Source organism: Furipterus horrens, unplaced genomic scaffold (assembly GCF_987537825.1).
Source record: "Furipterus horrens unplaced genomic scaffold, mFurHor1.1.pri manual_scaffold_5, whole genome shotgun sequence".
In the NCBI taxonomy this organism is placed as follows: domain Eukaryota; kingdom Metazoa; phylum Chordata; class Mammalia; order Chiroptera; family Furipteridae; genus Furipterus; species Furipterus horrens.
The window spans coordinates 69,579,290-69,599,467 of NW_028327175.1; the positions used below are offsets into that span (position 1 = coordinate 69,579,290).

General features: G+C 35.7%; 1 protein-coding gene across 11 annotated transcripts in view; it reads left to right on the forward strand.

The window, feature by feature from the left end:
• Positions 1 to 20,178, forward strand: part of PAM (peptidylglycine alpha-amidating monooxygenase) — a 299,875-nt gene that overhangs the window by 241,038 nt on the left and 38,659 nt on the right. For 7 of the 11 annotated variants that reach the window (XM_090276530.1, XM_090276531.1, XM_090276525.1 and 4 more), the window contains 3 exons: positions 2,245 to 2,429; positions 3,475 to 3,540; positions 16,101 to 16,424. In XM_090276530.1, the coding sequence (XP_090132656.1) occupies positions 2,245 to 2,429; positions 3,475 to 3,540; positions 16,101 to 16,424 (575 nt within the window). The remainder of the gene's footprint in view (positions 1 to 2,244; positions 2,430 to 3,474; positions 3,541 to 16,100; positions 16,425 to 20,178) is intronic. The other 4 variants (XM_090276535.1, XM_090276536.1, XM_090276533.1 and 1 more) reach the window with 1 other exon arrangement.

The window sequence follows — 20,178 nt, forward strand, 5'->3', positions numbered from 1 at the left end:
TAAGCACTTTATTATGCAAGAAGGTGAAAGAAATGCACCACTATAATTTTGGAATATAGGTGATGCCCTCAGGCATCATTTAGATAATCACACAGGTGTTCAGGAACATTTAAAGGGCCATTCAATGGAGTCAGGGCAGATGTGTGAACACAATCTCCCTCCATATTTTCTCATGTCAGTAATTACTCAGATGCACAGAGGTGAGTTACAGAGTTATTCTCTATGGAAAATAAGGGCCGGTGTGTCAGAATTCTCCCTTAGGGATACTGAAAGCAATTTGTCTGGCTGAAGTCAGGTTTGGGTTGGATTTTTTTTTGGGGGGGGGGGTGGAAGAAATATGAATATGAAATAAATTAGGCAAACTGTGACACTAAAAATGATTTGAGTCCTAACAAGTTGAGAATAAGATGGTTTCTCTGTCAGATAGAAGATTGGTTACCTTGACTACAAGTTTAATTACACATGGAAAGAAAAATATGATCTTTTTTCCAGCTTTTTAATGAAATTTGCTTTGTAGTAAAGATTCTTAAATTATTTGATTAACTCAATTTTGTATCAGAATCAGGACCTTAACTGAACTACAATGGAGAGTTGATCAGGCTGAATCCTTAAATCACATGTTCAGAGCGAACACAGGCATGGTGCTCCCAAACAGATCAAACAGGGAAGGATCTGTCCATAGATTAGTTGCAAGTTATCTATTATTACATAAATTTATTAATTTTTTTCATTACTTTGAGAAACTAATATGGTTATTTTGCTTTCCTTCTCTGCTAGATGATTCAAGGTTTGCTAAGCTGGAACCACAACTTAAATTTATTTTCCCTCACTTCTCTTCCTTACATTTTTCCTCATTTTGAATAGTGGAGGGAGGATAATATGGAAGGAGGCTCTGACTTACTACTTTGCTACCAGCCATTCCTTTTATAGCACATAAATTTCTGACCAACTCTAATGCTGTTAAAATGTAATTCTCAGGAATGGTGTTTTGACACCTAAGAATATGTGTAGCAAACAGGTGTTTGTTTGGGATTGCACTTCCCCATCTGCTTATATTTCACAGGAGAGACAATAACACTGACAGGTCTCTTAGGGGGCTCTACATTTTCAGAGCTGAGAGAAACCACATCTCTGTTCAGAAAAGATTTTTATGTTTTTTCTTCCCTTGCTGATGTCATTACTGTTGCTATGGAGAGGAAGTGACTGCTGCATGGCCTTGCTGGAAAAACCAACACTGACGTATTTCTGTACAGCATATTGTCCACTGCATAACTTGTTTTTTATTAGTATAAGCTTGCAAAAAATTGTCCAAATTAATACTGAAAATGGAATGTTCCGTTGCCCAACCTACCTTGGTATATAAAAGCTTTGTGGTAGTGTCCTTAAATAATTCCTTCCAATAATAGTGAAGAGAACTAACAATACAGCAACCCATGTACATCAAGGAAGAAAAAGTATGTTTTATAAACCACTAGGCATTATTTATATCACTGGGAACATTTTTCTTGGAAATGTCCGTCCTACTGTTGTAAAACCTATTTTTAACATTGAGCCGTTCAGTTGTACTGCACGATCCCATTCAGGTCTCCGCCCTTAGCAGAGAGTAGGGCTGACTTCCCTTTGTATCATACCTGAGGCACTCTTTTTTTTCTCTGCTGTATAAGCCAAGGTACCAAGTCAGATATCAGGGATACATTTATGGTGTCTCCCTATCAACACATAGTTCCCACTTTATCTGACCAGGAGGAAGGGGACAGTAACCAAAAACTCCTTCCCACACTCTCATAGTTAAATGGAAAAAGCCATTTTAAAGACTTGTAAATAATATATGACATTTCTGTTGAAGTGTTCTGAATTCTACTGTTAGTAAGTAAATAATTGAGATTTTTCCATGAGAGAAGTACTTTGCCCGATACCTGAGTTTTAGCAAGTGGAAGAAAGACTAAAGAATAAAAGCAGTTACCTCACTGCTGATTTAATGCCACTTCCATCTGCGGTATTTGGTGATATCCACGGAGTGACTGCAAATGGATATGTGCTCCATTATTAAGTGGAACTATGCCTTTGACAATGTGCTTTTGGTATTGAAAATGGTGATGGGTTTTAATGAAAGTCATAAATAAGTGCACAGTATTTCCACCTTTGAGTCCATTGCTGGCAGACTTATGGGTTGCATTTTTCTTGCATTAGAATGTGTTTTATGTGACTGGCTGATTTGTTGTATCTGCTCTTTTCTGCCTGCAGTGGCACATCTAATGATGAAATGTGCAACTTATACATTATGTATTACATGGAAGCCAAGCATGCAGTTTCTTTCATGACCTGTACACAGAACATAGCTCCAGATATGTTCAGAGCCATACCACCGGAGGCCAATATTCCCATTCCTGTGAAGCCGGATATGGTTATGATGCATGGACATCACAAAGGTAAAATGGGTGTGATTTAAAGTAACACATGATTTCATATTTTCTATTTCCATATGTGTCTCACTTGACTATATAATTAATTTTTTAAATCATCCTTCTTCTGTCAAACAATCACAGATGCTCTCATAATCTGATTCCCTCTTTTCCTTCTCTTATACCCTACCTTTCCTCCTGACATGCCCCCATCAAAAGAGTTACAGTGAGAAATCTCAACTAGTGATGCAAGGGATTCGTTTGGGGACCAGTCCCATAAATGTAGATCTTTCTTCATTTGATTCAAGTTTTCTAGTTTCCTATTTCATTCCTCCCATAACCAGTAATGATTTATGCAATTTATGAATTTATACACCACGTTCTAAAGAGTGCTACAGTTTGCCAATGAAAATGGTTATCATCTCCAACCGTACCCTAAATCATCTGTTTAAGGGGCCTCATCAAGCACAGAACAATTCTTGATTTATGAGGCATTACTAGCCTTGGCCTATTTGGTCTCATTCTCAGAACTGTCACAGAACGGTCATAATGATTGTCATTTCCTTGTTTTAAAGTTGCAAAACCCTCACCCTGTTTTATTGAATAAAGTATGTTGAGACTTGAATGAGTTTTGCAAGTTTACTCTTAAAATGCCAGAGCAGCTTATTCTCTCTAGTGGAAATTTTATGAAAGAAGTTAGAATAGCAATCAGATCATTTATTAAGATCCTAATTTATTTAAAGAATGTGCTTTAAAATACTATTAAAATAGCCTTAAGATAGTACTAAACTTATTTTTAAAAATAAATTGAGCAGTTTTATTATTGCATGTTTAAAACTACTGAAAGGTAATTGATATACTTATTAAGTCAGAAGTCTGGTGATTGGTGGTTATGCTATAGTTTTTTGTGTGAATTAGAGCATTTCTAACATATAAATTCTTAATACTGTTGTTATTATGAAACACAAGACCCTGAATAATATTTTTATGTTGATGGCATATTTCCAATAAACTATTTAAAGCATGTAATATATGCTACAAATTTATGCTCAGCTTCTTTGATTCTTTACAGAAACAGAAAACAAAGATAAGACTTCTCTACTTCAGCAGCCAAAACAGGAAGAAGTGTTAGAACAGGGTATGTATGGTTACTTCTGTAAAGGCCTATAAAGATATTTATTATCAAAATAGGCAACCACATTTTAAAGCTATTAAGATGTTTTAGGTCTTTTTCAGCCTCCAGCCCTATATATTGCTGCTTTAATATAATGCATAATTCATGAGAAAATGGTCAATTGTTGCATTTTTAACATTGCAAGTAAAATTCATTAGTGTAATTTAGTTTCATTAGATTCTTCTCTCTTTTAGTGTATTTAATATTGTAAATTTTACATATAGTGCAGATATAATCATTAGAAATAATGAGTGGTCTGCTTTTCAAATCTAATGACTTTTATCATTTAAATTTCTATGTATTTAGTATAGTGTGTTCATTAACTATATTTGAGGGTTAAGAAAAAAGAAATTTAGAATTAAGCCCACATATTGCCTCTCTTAAGTCATTCTCTGCGTTCAGTAAGGTAAGAGGGCTTCTTATTTTATGAATTTGTAGTTTTGTGTTAAGTTGCCATCTGATGAGTTAAGAAAGCATCATTCTTCCCATGTTTTAGTTATTTGAAGTGATAATCCTTGATGCCTGTATGTCAAATACTGCATGCGCTGGCACTGAAAAATTGCTCTGTTGAATCTTGGTTTATTGCCAGTTGTTTGGAAGATAGTGCTTTGTGTTAGGTGTTGGAGAATGTTATCAAGTTGTTTTTGGCCTAGATATGAGGTAACATTAGTTTAATGTTAATGCAAACACACGTCCACTGGCAACACAAAACGTACAGGAAATAGACAGGATTTTTCTATTAGCAGCACTTAGATATTTCTGACTTTGGATTTTGTAAATCACTATTGGAATTCTTCAAAATGCATTCTATTAAATCAAAGCTATCACTCTCGCACTAATAGTACTTTCAAAATTAAAGAATCCAGACTTTTAAAAAGAAAATATGTACTTTGAAAGTAGTATGAAGAAAACTGTAATATAAACGTTTTAAAATTATGTGAAGTATATTCCATAACATCTAACAAATGGCCTTTAAATAAAATGCAACTTAGCTCAAAGTTGTTTCTATTTTTATGTTAAAACAAATAAGGGAGATGATTTTTTTTTAAATAATTTATTCATTTATTTGTTTCTTTATTTTGCTTTTTATTTTAATAATTTTATTTTATTAGAGAGAGAGGAAAGGAGAAAGAGAGGAAGAGAAACATCACTGTGTGGTTGCCTTTCACTTGCGCCCCGAACTGGGGACCTTACATGCAACCTAGTCATCTGCCCTGACTGGGAATCAAACCAGCGACACTTGGCTCGCAGGCCGATGCTCAGTCCACTGAGCCACAGCAGCCAGGGCGGGAGATGATTTTTATAGTGAATAGTTTATACTAAATTACTATACTGAACTATTGAGTATGATTTAAAATGCTAAATTTATCAACCCTGTGCATATATTTTTAAGGAAATCAGTAATTGCAGCCCAAATAAAGTAGGATTAACAGTATTTACTATAATTGTACTGAAATTTAATCAGACTTAAATGAATTTTTGACATTGCATGGGCTAGAAATGTATGGTTTTGAAATAATTTGAGTCATCTTAGAGTATATTTCCAACAGATGTGATACAGTTTAGAATGAGAACACCATTTAGGAGATGGATCTTGTGAATAGTAAGTTGCGATGGAAAGTGAGGCTGGACTGTATTTTCTTTCTTAATTTAGTTGAGTTGATCAAGGGAGACACTGAAACCTCCGAAAGATTGGAAACCCAGAGGTTTTGTTAGCAGAGGAACCTTAACTGTTAGATTAGTCTATTATTTGCAAATAATAGGATATAGAGAGTGTCATGTATGACTGCAAACCAAATCCTTTAAAACACTTTTATATTTTGCCATTCATTTATTTACCCTCTTGTGTTTGATGGCATACAGTCGTAAGAAGTTTAAATATACCCAAAGTCTTACTGGTTCTAGAAAATAATTCTATGAACACATAAAAAATTATTTCCATGTAGTTACTGTTTTGCTCTGCTTAGGAATAAAAATGCTGTAAAGTGATTTCACTTGGGAAGTAAGAAAAACTTATTCTGACTCAATTTTCATACTGAAGAAAATAGACTATAGTAGTTATATGTGGAAATTAGCAGGTCTATCAGAATGTCACCTCCTACATTATATGAAAACAAATAGTTCACCAGTGGCCAGTGTAGCCTGTGTATTTTTCTTCTGATCTCAAGGGACCACTGGTCTAGAATTTAAAGAGAAATATAGAAATATACCAAATATGTGTTTAGTCCATTTGATTCGCTAATCAAATCAATCTCCTAGCAATCAGTACACAGGGCAAATCTACTTATTACTGAGAGAATATCCTGTTCTTCTCAAAGATGTTTGTTTACACAATGTCTATTTGTATTCATTCCCTCAGGAATTAAATTAACCAAGTAGCTAATAAGAGAGCTCTAATTATTTATATAAATTATACCATGCATACAAACTTTTAAAGTAAGCCCTCAAACTTAACCCTTTGCCATTTTTTGGTGTTCAAGCCAAAATAATTTATGTTTTAAATACTCATTCAGATTGTACTGATTCTTTAACTATTTTAAGTCTCCAGTAAATAAAATCCCTGAATTATTTCAGTTGTCCTAGCCACAAGCTAGCAAACAGCATCTATGTTGGTCACACAGGTGTCACACTCCCATTGGAAGAAGAACAGTTGAGGGGCAGGAAGAGACCGAGCCCAGACATCAAAGGACATGAGTCAAGGCAGCAGTGTGCCCGTCAGTGCCTTACTAGCTGAGATAGTTCTACACAGATGAATCAAACAGTACTTTTTACTTCATATTTTAAAACATTGGAAAACAGATAGAAGGAATAAAAGTGAATATACATAATAAACATTATGTCAAAAAGAAGGGACAACCTTTATGACGGTATTCTAAGAGAGAAATACTCAGATTTTATAAGCTGAAAACAAGAAACGGAGCTGTGCCTCAGATGGACAGGAAGGCGTAGGCATGTCTAACATGAAGAAAAAAAACTCAAAGTAAACGAGTTATCTCTCTAACACAGGCTTATCTAATACTCTGTTTCTCCAGGAGCAATATAAGTATTTTATTTACTTATTTATATAACTTGATTGTTTTTCAATTACAGTTGTCCCATTTTATAAGTATTTTATTTTCTTTGAAATACTTATCACTAAAATTGCCAGCTATTAATTGTTGCCAGAACATTAATTTGGATTGGAACTTAACTAGCATTTGAAAGAAATATCTGAGTTGTGCAAATCCATGCAGCTCATCCTGTGCTTACTCACAACACATTCACCTGCTTCAGCATCCTTGTCTACATCTGCTCTCTCTAGAAGAAAACTGGTTCAGGCAAAGTATCTCAGACTCTGTCTCACAAAATGTGATCCTGGAGACACCGGAAGAACCTCATTATAATGAGCTTTACCTGTGAGGTTGTCTGGACCATGCAACAATGGGAAACATTTTAATGAGGCTTTAAGTAAGTTTGCTGAGCTTTTAAAAAAAATAATATTCATTATAGAAGATATGGAAATTACTGAAAACATGAAGAAGCAAATAAAAATCATACACGATCTGTAGAAGTAGTGGGTATTTACGTACATCTGTGTGCAAAATATATAACCTATCATGCACATTATTTTAACAGAATTTAAATCATAATATATACACAGTTTTATCCTCTTAGTATTATTTCTTGAATATTTTCTCCAAATGTAAAATTATTGGTAAGCACAATTTTTAAAAATTTATTTAATTTTTCAATTACAGTTTATCTCCAATATTATTTTGTATTAGTTTTAGGTGTACAGCATGGTGGTTAAACAATCATATACTTCACAAAGTGTCCCCCATGATGTTTCTAGTACCCACCTAAGCCATACATAGTTATTACAATATTATTGCCTTTATTTTCTATGCTGTACTTTATATCCCCATGACTATTTTGTAACTACCAATTTTTACTTCTCAATCCCTTCATCTTTCACCCAGCCCCTGAACCCCCTCCCTCTGTCAACCATCAGTCTGTTCTCTGTATCTATGAGTCTGTTTCTGTTGTGTTTGTTCACTTATATTGTTCTTGAGATTCCACATGTAAGTGAAATCATAATGGTATTTATCTTTCTCTGACTGACTTAATTTACTTAGCATAATATCCTCTAGATACCACCATGCTATTGCAAATGGTGATATTTCTTTTTTTTTTTTTTTGGCCAAGTAATATTCCACTGTATAAATGTACCTCTACTTTTTTGTCCACTCATCTACTGAGGGACACTTGGACTGCTTCCATATCTTGGCAATTATAAATAAGAATATAATGAACATAGTGGTGAATCAGGTTTCCTCAGAGATACACCCGTAAGTGGAATTGCTAGGTCACAGGGCAGTTTCATTTTTAATTTTTTGAGGACCCTCTGTACTATTTTCCCCAGTGGCTGCACCAATCTGCATTCCCACCAACAGTGCAGAGAGGTTCCCCTTTCTCCACACCCTTGCTACACACTCACCAACACTGTTGTTTGTAGATTTATTGATGATAGCCATTCTGACAGGTGTAAAGTACTATCTCATTTTGGTTTTAATTTGTATCTCTCTGAGGATAAGTGACATTGAACAAATTTTGATATGTCTATTGGCCATCTGTATGTCCTCTATGGAGAAGTGTCTATTGAGGTCCTCTGCCCATTTTTTAATTGGATTGTTTGTGGGCTATTCTTGATGTTGAATTGTATGAGTTCTTTATAAATATTGGATATTAACCCCGTCTCATATGTATCTTTGGCATATATCTTCTCCCATTTAGTAGGTTGGCAAGCACAATTTTTAATGACTGCATAATATCCCTGCCTGAACTCTTTTGAAAATAACCTGTTTGCCTATATAGGTGGGCTTATCTGTAAATGACTTGATTATGCCTGCCTGCCTGCCTGCCTGCAGAACAACCCTAATGAGTATTCAAACCAAACTGAAATGTCCCCATCTTTTAAAGCAATGTAAGTGAAGAATTATCTATGTATGTAATGAGTACAATAAGCTAAACAGTGAAACCCAATTAGACATTGATTCTGGGTGGAGAAAATGAACTGTAGAGGCTATATATACAGAATGAAGATGATGGTGTTTGCATTTCCCAGAGCAGACACCCTCTCACGTATCCCTCACTTGAGTGTTAATGATTGGCACTTTTAGAAAAGTAAAACATGTTTTTTTCATGTCCCCTTTACTTTTTAGGCATCATGATTTCTTATATATGAGCTTTGTATCAACATTATATGGGCAGAGAATATGGACTGAAACTAAGAGTCTTGCTTACCAGCTGCATTTAAGAGTTCTGACTTTTGAGTGCTTCCTTTAAAATTCAGAGGGGAATTGCAGCATTGAAATTTATATCAGTTGTGTTGGGAAGATCTGCTGTATTAAAAAAAAAACTCAAGGCAAAATTGAAAGTCAAATTCTATAATACTAGGATGTCCTTGTTATTGAACGTCACACTCTGGAGAGCATTTCTTTTTCTGCAGAAAGGGACTTTTACATGTTTTGTTCAATTTGCTTCAAACTCCTCTCATTGTAGTCCTTGTACTCTCATATAACCGATCTTTCTACTCAAAGGTCAACATGAGCTACTATATTCCCAAGGCAGGGAGAATATGACAAAAATACAATTTGTTGAGGGAAAGCACTTCATGACCCCAAATAGTTAAAGGTCTTCAGACACCTTCTGTGAAACAGTAATTTGACAGTGGTTTTATGCTCAACAAAAATGAATTACCATTGGCATGCTTTATCAAACAAGCAGAATTGAGGAAACAAGGCTGCAAGTTAAAATGACAGTAACCTACTCTAAGATCTTCTTAAAGTAACAGTTGGTCAACTATGAGAACAGTGAAACAAAGGCTCAACTTAGTAGCTAAAATTTCTGTTGCTTTGGTCAAAACAGGATACACCCTTTACTTCTTAATAAAGTACAAATGATTTTAGTAACATCTTTTTAGCTAATTCCAAGCCCCCTCAATGTCACTTGGTTGTTTTAAAGAAAGTTCAATTCTTATTTGTATTCCCATTCACTAAAAATGTATTAGTTTGTTATGATTTATGAGCAGCTCACAAGTCTTTTATTTATTGAGCTCATCTATCAAACACAATACTATATTCCCTCCTCACCCCAAGGCTCTGGGAAGCTGAGTGAATGCTGTTTTGAATTGGTTCCCTAATAACAGAATAGGCAGATGTGAATGATCATTTATCACATGGTTGGGCTTTCCTGTATAGATCTGTGTGCTTGGTAGTTACAAAAGCCACCATCTTCTGATCTCTCCTTTTTAGATATTTGTTTCATTTTATTTTTTAAAAAGTCATTTATGATTGTTTTTCAATCAGATGAGTCCCATAGGAGGAAAAAAAATTCACTTTATTTTTGATCCCTGAGCCATTGTTCATCATGATTGTGTGCTTTATTTCTCTAAGGCTAGGAGGATTATTGTTGTGGGTTAGTAATAAGTAAGCAGACAATAAACCAAATAGACTTTAACCAGAACGGAGAGTCAGCTATGCCTGAGTCATAAAGCAAAACATTAAAATCTAAAAAGAGATGCTTTTATATTTTTACTCCTCATATTCCTCTCATTAATCAGTTGTGTTACAAGGTTGTGATCTCATTAGCTTGACTACCTGGCATATTTTGTCAGTGGTTAAACTGCTGATGAATATCCTACTTACTCTCCTTATACCATAGAAATCACAGAGCAATAAGCAGTAGCAAGAGCTGTTTGTTTCAGGTAATGAAGTACTAGTGATTTATGTGGGAAGTGGGAGTTTATATTCTGAAATATTCCCAAGAGGTTTTTGATCATTTTTAAAATAAAAATGTGTGCCACAATTAAGATTTAATGCTTTCCTAAAAGTAGTGATACATATATTTTTCATCTAATAATCCTGAAGGATATATAGTTTAAAAACCTTATAGGACAACTTTTTCAGTATATGTTCTCAACTATTTTAGTTTGATCTCAACATATCCTGAAACTGAACTACAGAGATTCCGTGCTGGGGGCAGGGAAGAGGGGTGATCCCTGCTAAATAGAACAATGCCCTTTGAGGCATGAAGAAGTTACTATAAGCACACAAGCTACAGACTTGGAGTTTAATTGGTAGTGTTTTAGATTCTCTTGTATGATGATGCTGTGTTCTCTTTTCCAGCTCCTTAGCTGCTACTACAATTGTGTTTTCCAAATACCAAACCTACCTAGTCAAATTACTTAAAAGACCTAGAGTAGTTCCGCATTTCATAAGATAGAGTCAAAGTTTGAGTGAGAAAAAGACACTCACTACAGCCTAAAATCATCAAGGGAACATTTTTATCTCCACTGACACAGAAGCTAGGGGTGAATTTCTAAGAAATTACTGTTTATTCCAGAATCATTTATTGAGTATCTGCTATCACAGGAACAGTACTAATCATCGGAAATACATTTAATAAGAAATGAGAGGGTTTTTATTTTTTTATATAAAGTCACATTTATACCTTGCCAGTTGTCCCTTCCCAGGGAATTTTAATGTGTAAGAAATATTCTCAGGACATCTTATAGAACTTTGTAATGCATGTAAAATATGCTGCCAGTGATAAGTGAAAAGTACTGATGAGAACAGAAAACTCTTCTACTTTTTCAAACCTAAGAAAACCAATTACTATTCCTCCAGCCAGTTTCGTGCACATCACTATGTTATGTATATATTGACTAATTTACAAGTGTTTTATGTTATAATAAGGAGAGGACAAGCCAGGATAGAACAAAAAAGAAACTTGTTCAATGAAAAAGTAAACCCAGTACCTCAGCTCAGAAGACAGTTAATTTAAAAATTAAAAAAGAAATTAAATAAAATATGTGGAAAGGTCTGAAGTGAATTCCGAGGAAAGAGCTGATTGGACAGTTCAGGAAAGAGAGGGGAACCTGCACTTAGTTCAGTGACTGTTAGAAGGTAAGCCCCTCAGTCAGGCTGTCTGTCTCCTTTGAATGTCAATTCAGCTTCCTAACAGCTGGGCGGGTTAGTACTGTACAGTTAGTATCCTTATCTAAAATGAAGACAATAACTATTTCATGGAGATTAAATGTGTTTAATTGTACTACGCACTCAGCAAAGTGACTGGGTCGTGCTACGTCTCAAAACATACTAGCGCTATTACTGTTATTGTCATTTGTAGTTTATGAAGTTCTGTGTTATATGTTATCCCTGTCAACAATAGGTTGGACTATAATACATCTCAGTTTTTCCAAGACTGTCCCAGTTTATGCCTAGAATTAATATTAGCAACACCCCTTTCATTCTCACTTGTGTCCCATTTGGGGAAATAAATTATATGGTTACCATAGCAGTGGGACCCAGAATAAAACTGGAGAACATCACCCTGAAATACAAAGGTTGGCAGAGCTGAGGGATAGGTGGGATGTAACTTAGGGGCGTCCAGAGGAGGCAGACTACCATCAGTGACAAGTCAGTTCCACACAGGCAGAGCAGCTTTAACACCATTCTAGACAGCTTTTTAACATCAAAGGTAGGGATATGGGTTGGTTCCAAGGAAGGAAGGGAAGAGTCTTCTAGTATGCCAATCAGAGGATGATAAGACTCTCAAATGAGCAAGGGTGGTAGGGAGGGGGAAATGATGTTGGCACATCAGCATGATGAGTCAGTGGACTCTGCGATTCGTGGGTGAGAGAGGGAAGAATCTAGCTTTTTGGATTGATTGACCCCAAACACAGGTTCATCACTGAGAGAGATACTATAAAAACGATCATGTATGGAAAGAAAATTAAGAGCTCAGTTTTAGACATGTTGAGTTCAAGATTCCTACAAAACAAAAACCCAAGAGAAAACTTTCGGAAGGCAGTTGCATAATACCATTTTGATACTAGGAGAGCTCCAGATGTGAGTGTCATTTGTCTGGAAGTGGCAGCTTAAGCCTTGTGAGTGGCTGAGTCAGGAGGAAAAAGTGTATGCCAGGGATTGACCTCAGAAAACACCCACCTTTTAATATGTTGGATGGCAGAATAAGAGGAAGCAAAGGTGATAGGGGGAGAAGAGCTGGAAAGAACAGTGTTAGAAGGAGAGACCTATTGCCACCGGTAAGGCAAGATGAGATTAGCCAAAGAACGTACATGCACACATGCATATGCATATCCATGGACACAGACAACAAAGTAGTGAAGGTCAGGGCAGGAGCTGGATGGAGAGGGGCAAAAAGAGGGGGAAGTGAGGGACATCTGTGATAGTGTCAACAACTTTAAAAATGATGGAAAAAAAAGATGAAGAGTCACTTGGCTGTCGCTGGCTTTGGTGACTAGAAGCTCTTAAGCAACCCATGCAGAAGTTGTATAGAGATGAAGTAAGAAGTGAAAATAGATGCCTTTGATTTACGGAAGAGAGAGGATGTGAGGAACGATGTAGCAGTACATAGCCCAACACTGTCCAATATGGTAGACACTAGCCACATGTGACTATTTAAATTCAAAGTTAATTAGAAGTAAAATTAAACATTAAATTCCTCAGTCACAGTAGCCACATCACAACTCCTTGGTAGCCCCGTGTGCCTAGTGGGTAGCACAGGCATAGAGTATTTCCATTATCACAGGAAGTTGTTAGACGGGCTTGGAACCTGCTACAGGTAAAAGGACGATGGAAAATGTTGAAAGGCACTGTCAAAGGAGGGTCTCTCTTTGTGTCCACAGCCACTCAAGGTAAGCACCAAGGCAGTGTGTTTGTGGCCTATGAGTCAAGTCTTTGGCAATGAAGTTGTATTAGAAAAGAAAAGGAAGCAGATAGGAAAGGCAATAAGGGGTGCTGGGATGGCTGGCATCTGGAACACTGGAGCAGGGATAGTTCTTTCTCCAAAAATTAACTTAAAAGAAAAGACAAAGACAGAAAGTGAGGATACAACCTCCTTTGGGAAAACTAGGAAACAAGTCGCTACAGCAGTCATAGTGACTTGAGAAAATAGAAGGTTGTAAAGGTAAAGGCTTTTTTTTCCCATTATAAAAAATTCCAATTCTTGAGTATGAAATAAGAACTGATTTTTTTAATTTTAGGTAAACAGTAGATTGAAGCCGATGCATGTTGCAACAGTTTCTCTCTTTCATTGGTAATTATAATAGCTACAATTTAGTAGCACCTACTTTATTTTATACATTGGACTGGGCATATTGCATTAACAATCTTCTTTAAATCCACAAAGGAAATATTAAAGGTAGCTGTCATCTTCACAAGGTTAAATAACTTGCTTAAAGGGCTGGATTTAAACACTAGTGTCGTGAATTAAAGACCAGACATTGGCCAATAACAATACAGGGAAAAGCCAGGGCGCTGTAGGTGCGCGTAGTAAAAACCCTTAATTTGATAGTCAAGGAAGGTTTCTTGTATATGTGATGCCAAAGTAATATCTGAAGGTTGAGGAGACAGCTAACTGCTAGAGGGAGCATGTCCCAGGAAGAAGAAACAACATTTTAGATTTGGCATTCAAGGAACCGCAAGTCCTTTATTCCTGGAAAGGAATATTGAGAGGTGAGATTGGGACAGAGACCACAAAACTTCCTCTATTTATATTCTACTCCATCCGTTACACTCAAGTTTAGATACATTTCCTATATCAGGATCTTAATATGACTTCGAAAAATGGCTAAATTTCATAATTCCATACATTTTGTACACAGAAGAGGAAAAATACATAAGACCATTTCTGGTTTGTGTATAAGAATGTAAGAGCTAGCTATTCATCGGTCTCTGTTCCATGTTATCAGCTATTAATAGGGATGTTCTCCCAAGGCCAATGCAACCTGTCTGTGGCCACGTCTATTACTTTGTTAAATTTTTGTTTTCCTAATCCAATAATAATTGTAAGTGATAACTGCAAAGGAACTAAGTGCTCTGTATTTGGTATTTTACCACAGATTTTAGATTTTTACTGACAAACCTGAATAATTGTATACATGCTTCTGAGCCTGTGTTCCTCACTCAATATTAGCCTCATGACATTGATTCAAGTTTTAAGATTATGTTGTTTCTCTGTCCCTGGAATAATCGTGTTTTATTTTCTATATAAAATGTTTACAACAGCATGTTCAGCTATTTATATTTAGTATACGGGGCAGGAGAATTTAGTAGTAATGGATCAGTTTCTCTTAGGTGAGGAAGAATGCCACTGTGGCCTAACATTTGGTTGAGTTGTAATTTGCTTTATTCATTTTACCAAGATCAGCCCTATTACTTGATAATTATTTTCTGATTGAAAATTTCACCTGGGATAAGCTGCTTTCATGGGCAAGAATTGAAAACCTACTTTGACTCATTAACCCACAATGTTTGTAAACATGACAGGATCACTTAGCATCATTTTGGAGAGATTGCATATTTCCTTGCACCAATTTTTTAATGAAATATTCTTTAGTGAAATGTATCACAGCTAAATCAGCTATCATTTTCATTGCCTAATGATCATAAGAAAGATTTTACAAATGTTATCCAATGGTGCTGTAAATGTAATTAAAACAAGCAATAGGACTCCATAGTAATTTTATTAGCAAGACTTAGATGGGGCAAGAAAAAGGAAGAGCTGTGGATTACCTTTGGATTTGGCTTAGGAAAGCAGATTTATGTTTCTATTGAGAGCATACATGTTTCCCATTCACACAGCTGATATAAATGGATTTGAAGCCATAAATTTAAATGATGAGGATTAAAATGCTTTATGAACTTACCATGCTCATATTTTTATCTGTCATAATATTTTATAAATAATTTATTTTCACAGAATGAGATTATCACATCCAAGTTTACTCCTTAGTATAGGAAGACATGGAATACATTTCAGTGATGACTCATTCCAATTATATTACTTTGTAAAAATTTCTCTTTTGTTTGAAACTGATTTAAGTGTTCTTTTCCTCACAAAATTACTTTCTAGAATTTGTTCACGTCTTGTTTAAAATAAACAAATGGAGTTATTTACACTAGTGCTACTAACATAATAACAATACTTTGGTTTTCTAATTGTCACGTTGATTCATATCTGTTAGATTTTTTGTGTTTTATAGCACCTGCTCAAAAATATACATTTAATTTTTTGTGGAACATACTTTAATAAGCTTTTTAAAGACAGCTTCATAGGGTTTGTCTGTAAAGGTAACTCTTTTCTGATGTAACTGTTGATAATATTTTATCTTAGAAATCTATTAATTCTAACTTCCAAATCAATCCAGCTATACTGTGAAAACCACTTATTGAAAAGTACTATACAATCATATATGCATTATTGTGTTTCTACTAAAATACTAATAGATGTTATCCGGTGTGGTTGACTCGTGGAATAACAGAAAGAAATAGGTGGTGTATAAAATAAAATGTGAAGCATATATATTTTTTCATTTTCTGGGAAATCTTTTCTTTCCCCCTTCAAGCTTGAAAGTTTGAGAACAACCTTCTCTTAGACTTATTTTTAAGGCAAAAATTTTTGTAAGTTTTGCAAATTTATCAACCCTCCACCCGTTATCTCTTTTCTTTTTTTCACAGGTGATTTCTATTCACTGCTTTCCAAGCTGCTAGGAGAAAGGGAAGATGTTGTTCATGTGCATAAATATAATCCTACAGAAAAGGCAGAATCAGAGTCAGACCTGGTAGCTGAGATTGCCAACGTAGTCCAAAAGAAGGACCTTGGTCGATCTGATGCAAGAGAGAGTGCAGAACATGAGGAGAGGGGCAATGCTATTCTTGTCAGAGACAGAATTCACAAATTTCACAGACTAGAATCTACTTTGAGGCCAGCAGAGAGCAGAGCTTTCTCGTTGCCGCAGCCCCTACCTGGTGAAGGCACCTTGGAATCAGAACACACAGGAGGTGCGTTTGGGGTGTTTTTGAAGGATAAAATATAAAATGCTGCAACCCACATTAGCAAAATCTGAAGGGAATAAAAATTAATGGGTGAAAAAAACTAATAAATTAAAAGGACTTCGCATTAGAAAAGTATTACACTGTACTTGGATTTGGGTTATCAGATAGCGCATTTGTTTGAGGAGTATTTCTTGTGTTTTGGTCCAATACTCCACAAATTTAGTTTCCATTCAGTTGGTGATCCAGAATTACCAGGACCAAAAACGTTTGGATCACGTTGGGATGGCAGCATATGAAATTCAGGGTAACAAATTCTTATTATTTCACCATTATCCATTTTGCTCCATGGAAAGAAACTAAAAATTCAAAACGGGATATGTAAACTCCCAGGCTATGAAATACTCATACACTACCTTCTTTTAAGGTATTTGCCTTTCTCTCAGAGGATTCTTGTACTTTTCATTTAAATGACTTTGATTTCTTAAGCACCATCATTAATTACTATCTTAATTGGAAACTTGAGTAGTTATTTCTGAAGGGATCTCCAGGAAGTGAGTAACTATCAGACTTAGCTTTATTTCTAACCATGATTGGTTTCCATAATTAGAGGACAATACCTTATTCCCTTCAGGTTTCTGTACCAGCAAGCTATGGATGCCTCATCTTTGTCTTTAATTGTGTTGTGGCCTCTGTGATATTGATTGTGTTTCATGTTACTTGCTAATGTGGAAAGCCAGATAATACAGCATGTGGAGGCAATCTCCAAAAAACTAACTGATAGTCGTGCATGGCAGCGGTCCGTGCATGCATGGGCTGGAATGGCACAGGCTACCAGCTTGATGTTTTCAATACAGCTTTGCAGAGAGTCATAAATTATTCAATACCCAGCTGATCTTTATTTATATATTTTTAAAAGTTAGCGCGAAGTGTCTTTTGCGCACACAGAAGTTTCGGGCATTGTCCATTGGAACTGGCCTAACAGTCTCTTTGAGATGTTAACTGGAATCCAGATGTTTATATCTTCATATTTAACTACCATTAGCCCTCCTCTAACTCATTCTAAATTTATCTAATAAAACGGTATTTCTCAAGACCCCCTTGCATCAGAATCTATGGTGCTAATGAAAAACCTAGAGTCCAGAATCCTTCCAAAGAACAATGAATTTCATCTCTTGAGTATGATGCCTAGAAATCAGCAGTGTATTGTGCCCCTTTCTATTTCATAGAAAAGGGCCTCTTTGATGAAAATGTAATTCTCTTCAGGTGTTAAATGTTAAAGTTGTGGCAGGCTTTATTCCATGACTTGTGTTTGTTACTCTTGGGTTTGAGATAATATCATGGTCATTTATTATCATTGTAAGTGTCAATATAAAAATAATAGTTTGACTTGAGATATTATATTCCTGAAACCAACTTAGTTTGTCTAAAAAAGAAATGCTTAAAATACCCAAAATACGTTTACTTTCTGAATCTCTTCATACTTTCCAGGTTGGTCAAACGGCAGTATCCAGGATCTGGTTCAGGAAATTTCCTTTCATTTTCAATATATGGGTGAATATCAATGAAATAAATAAAACAATGAGTTTTATAGAATAATAACCTACAGCACAAATCCTAACTCTAGAAAGGAAATATGCTTGTGTTTCCTTTGTGAAATGATTTATTTTGGTGTTATTTCACTACTCTGATTCAAAAACTTTTTTCAAAATTAAATGCAAAATAGCAAAACTCATCTTTAGGTAACCTATTTCTAATGTCATTTTCTTTTCAATTCTCTCTCTGTTTACCATAACACAATGTAATGTCTAACTTTAATTGAAGATATTTCATTCCTTGTGTAAGCCAGAAAAAGGCCTATCCTCAGGAAGTTTTCATCTGCAAAAAAGAAAGTGGAAAGTTATTAGCATTAATGCCCTAATAAAATATATTAGTGGTTTGATTCATGTATATTCCGCACGGTGTGAGCTATGAGAATAGCTGGAATGGATGATCTTTCATTGTTTTTCTCATACTCTTTACTCCAGGCAAAGCTGAGAATGGGACCCTAATGGTCCAGAAGAATTAACTGTCTCCCTGAGTGCCTGCTTTGCTCTAAGGAATTATTTTAGCTGCAAAGAAGAAAGTTGTTTTTCATATGAAAGTATTACTAAGACAAAAATGTAAAGGCTATTGTGTTACTTGATATTATAGCTCATACTCATTTCATGTGTCTTTGACACCAATTAATAATTTTCACATGAAGGAATGGAAGCCTAGCGAAGTGAACCTATTTGAATGAAGTCACAGAGTCTGAATTTAAAACTTGCACTTTATGACTTCTAATGTGCACCTTCTAGTTCTTTACACTTCAGTACTGTTGTGTCATTCAAAGCGAGGCTGTCTTGCTTGCCCAGTTTAGATGCGCCTTCCTGGGGCTCGGGACCCTCTCTGCTTAGAAGCTGAGACTTCCATTCAGGACTCTGTTCTGGTGTCCCCAGTTCATGGCACTAGAACAGCCCAACACAGTGGCATTTTCATTGACCCTTCTAGATTTTGGAACTGCAGTATTGTGATGGTTCCCATCAAGCTGATTTGAAGGTTCAAAGGTGAAATTATTGAATTTGACTGTATGGTAAGCTCAGAACTACCTGAAAGTTTCAAAGGCAACACCATGTTGCAGACCCTTAGATACACAATTTTACTTGGTTCCATACCCTGGCAACTGCCTTTAACATTGAGTTTTTCACCTCATTATGGGTTGAGTATCAGTTGGCACCAAGATTCATGAAGAGCACTGTAGAGGGACATCGTCCAGCTTTGCAGAGCTTAGAACATCCTGGCATTGCCAGGAACAAGATGGCTAACTTCTGTGTCTTCAGTGTGTTTCTCAAGAGTGCCACCATCCACAAAGATAGCCCCTTTTTTGACGTCTTGACTTCATGACTTCTGGTGAGGTTCAGAGTCTACTGAAAACCTTCCTCTCAACAACTTTGAAAACAGTATGAAAAACAGAGCCATTTCCTGAACAGGCTCAGCTACACTAGGACGGTGGTTTTCAGGTGGGAAGTGGTCGTCGCAGCCTCCCCGCCACGTGTGTACCTGAGCACACAGTACAGCTAGCCCTTCCGCCACCTCCAGGAGTTCTCCATTTGTCTAAAATAAAACTTGAAAACCACTCCAGGGAGGTGGTATGATGTAGAACACATCAGACTCTGGAGCCTGACTGCCTGGCTTTGAATCTCAGCTACACCATTCATTGTGTGGTCCCCAGGCAAATAATAGGCGCAAAGTGCTTTGAATAGTTCCTGGCACATAGAAAACATTGAATAAATGTTCTAATACTTTAACAATAATTATGATTATTATTGCTACCATTAATGTCATCTTGGATGAAAATTTCAAAAATTTAAACACCAAAGTAGTAGGACTAAATAGTAATTACTTTCACTTAAGCAGCATCTATGAGAGAATTTTCTTGCTATGTGTAGGAAAGCTGCAAAATTTGGCACTCTAATTTGATAAATTATGAAAATGACTTGGCAGAGTTCTATCATAATGGAAGTTTATGGCTCTTAAAATCTCTGATTACTTATATTGATCTGCCTTGATATTTGTCTGTGATGTATGATGTACAGTGTGAAAATGTTCAGCTTGGTAAATTGAGAAGCAAACGCATTCCTTTTTATACCTAATGTAGTTTTGGTTTCGACCATTAGTTTGATATCTATATTGAGACAGCATTAATAGAATAGAAAAAAAGTTAGGTGTCTTTATTCTAGTT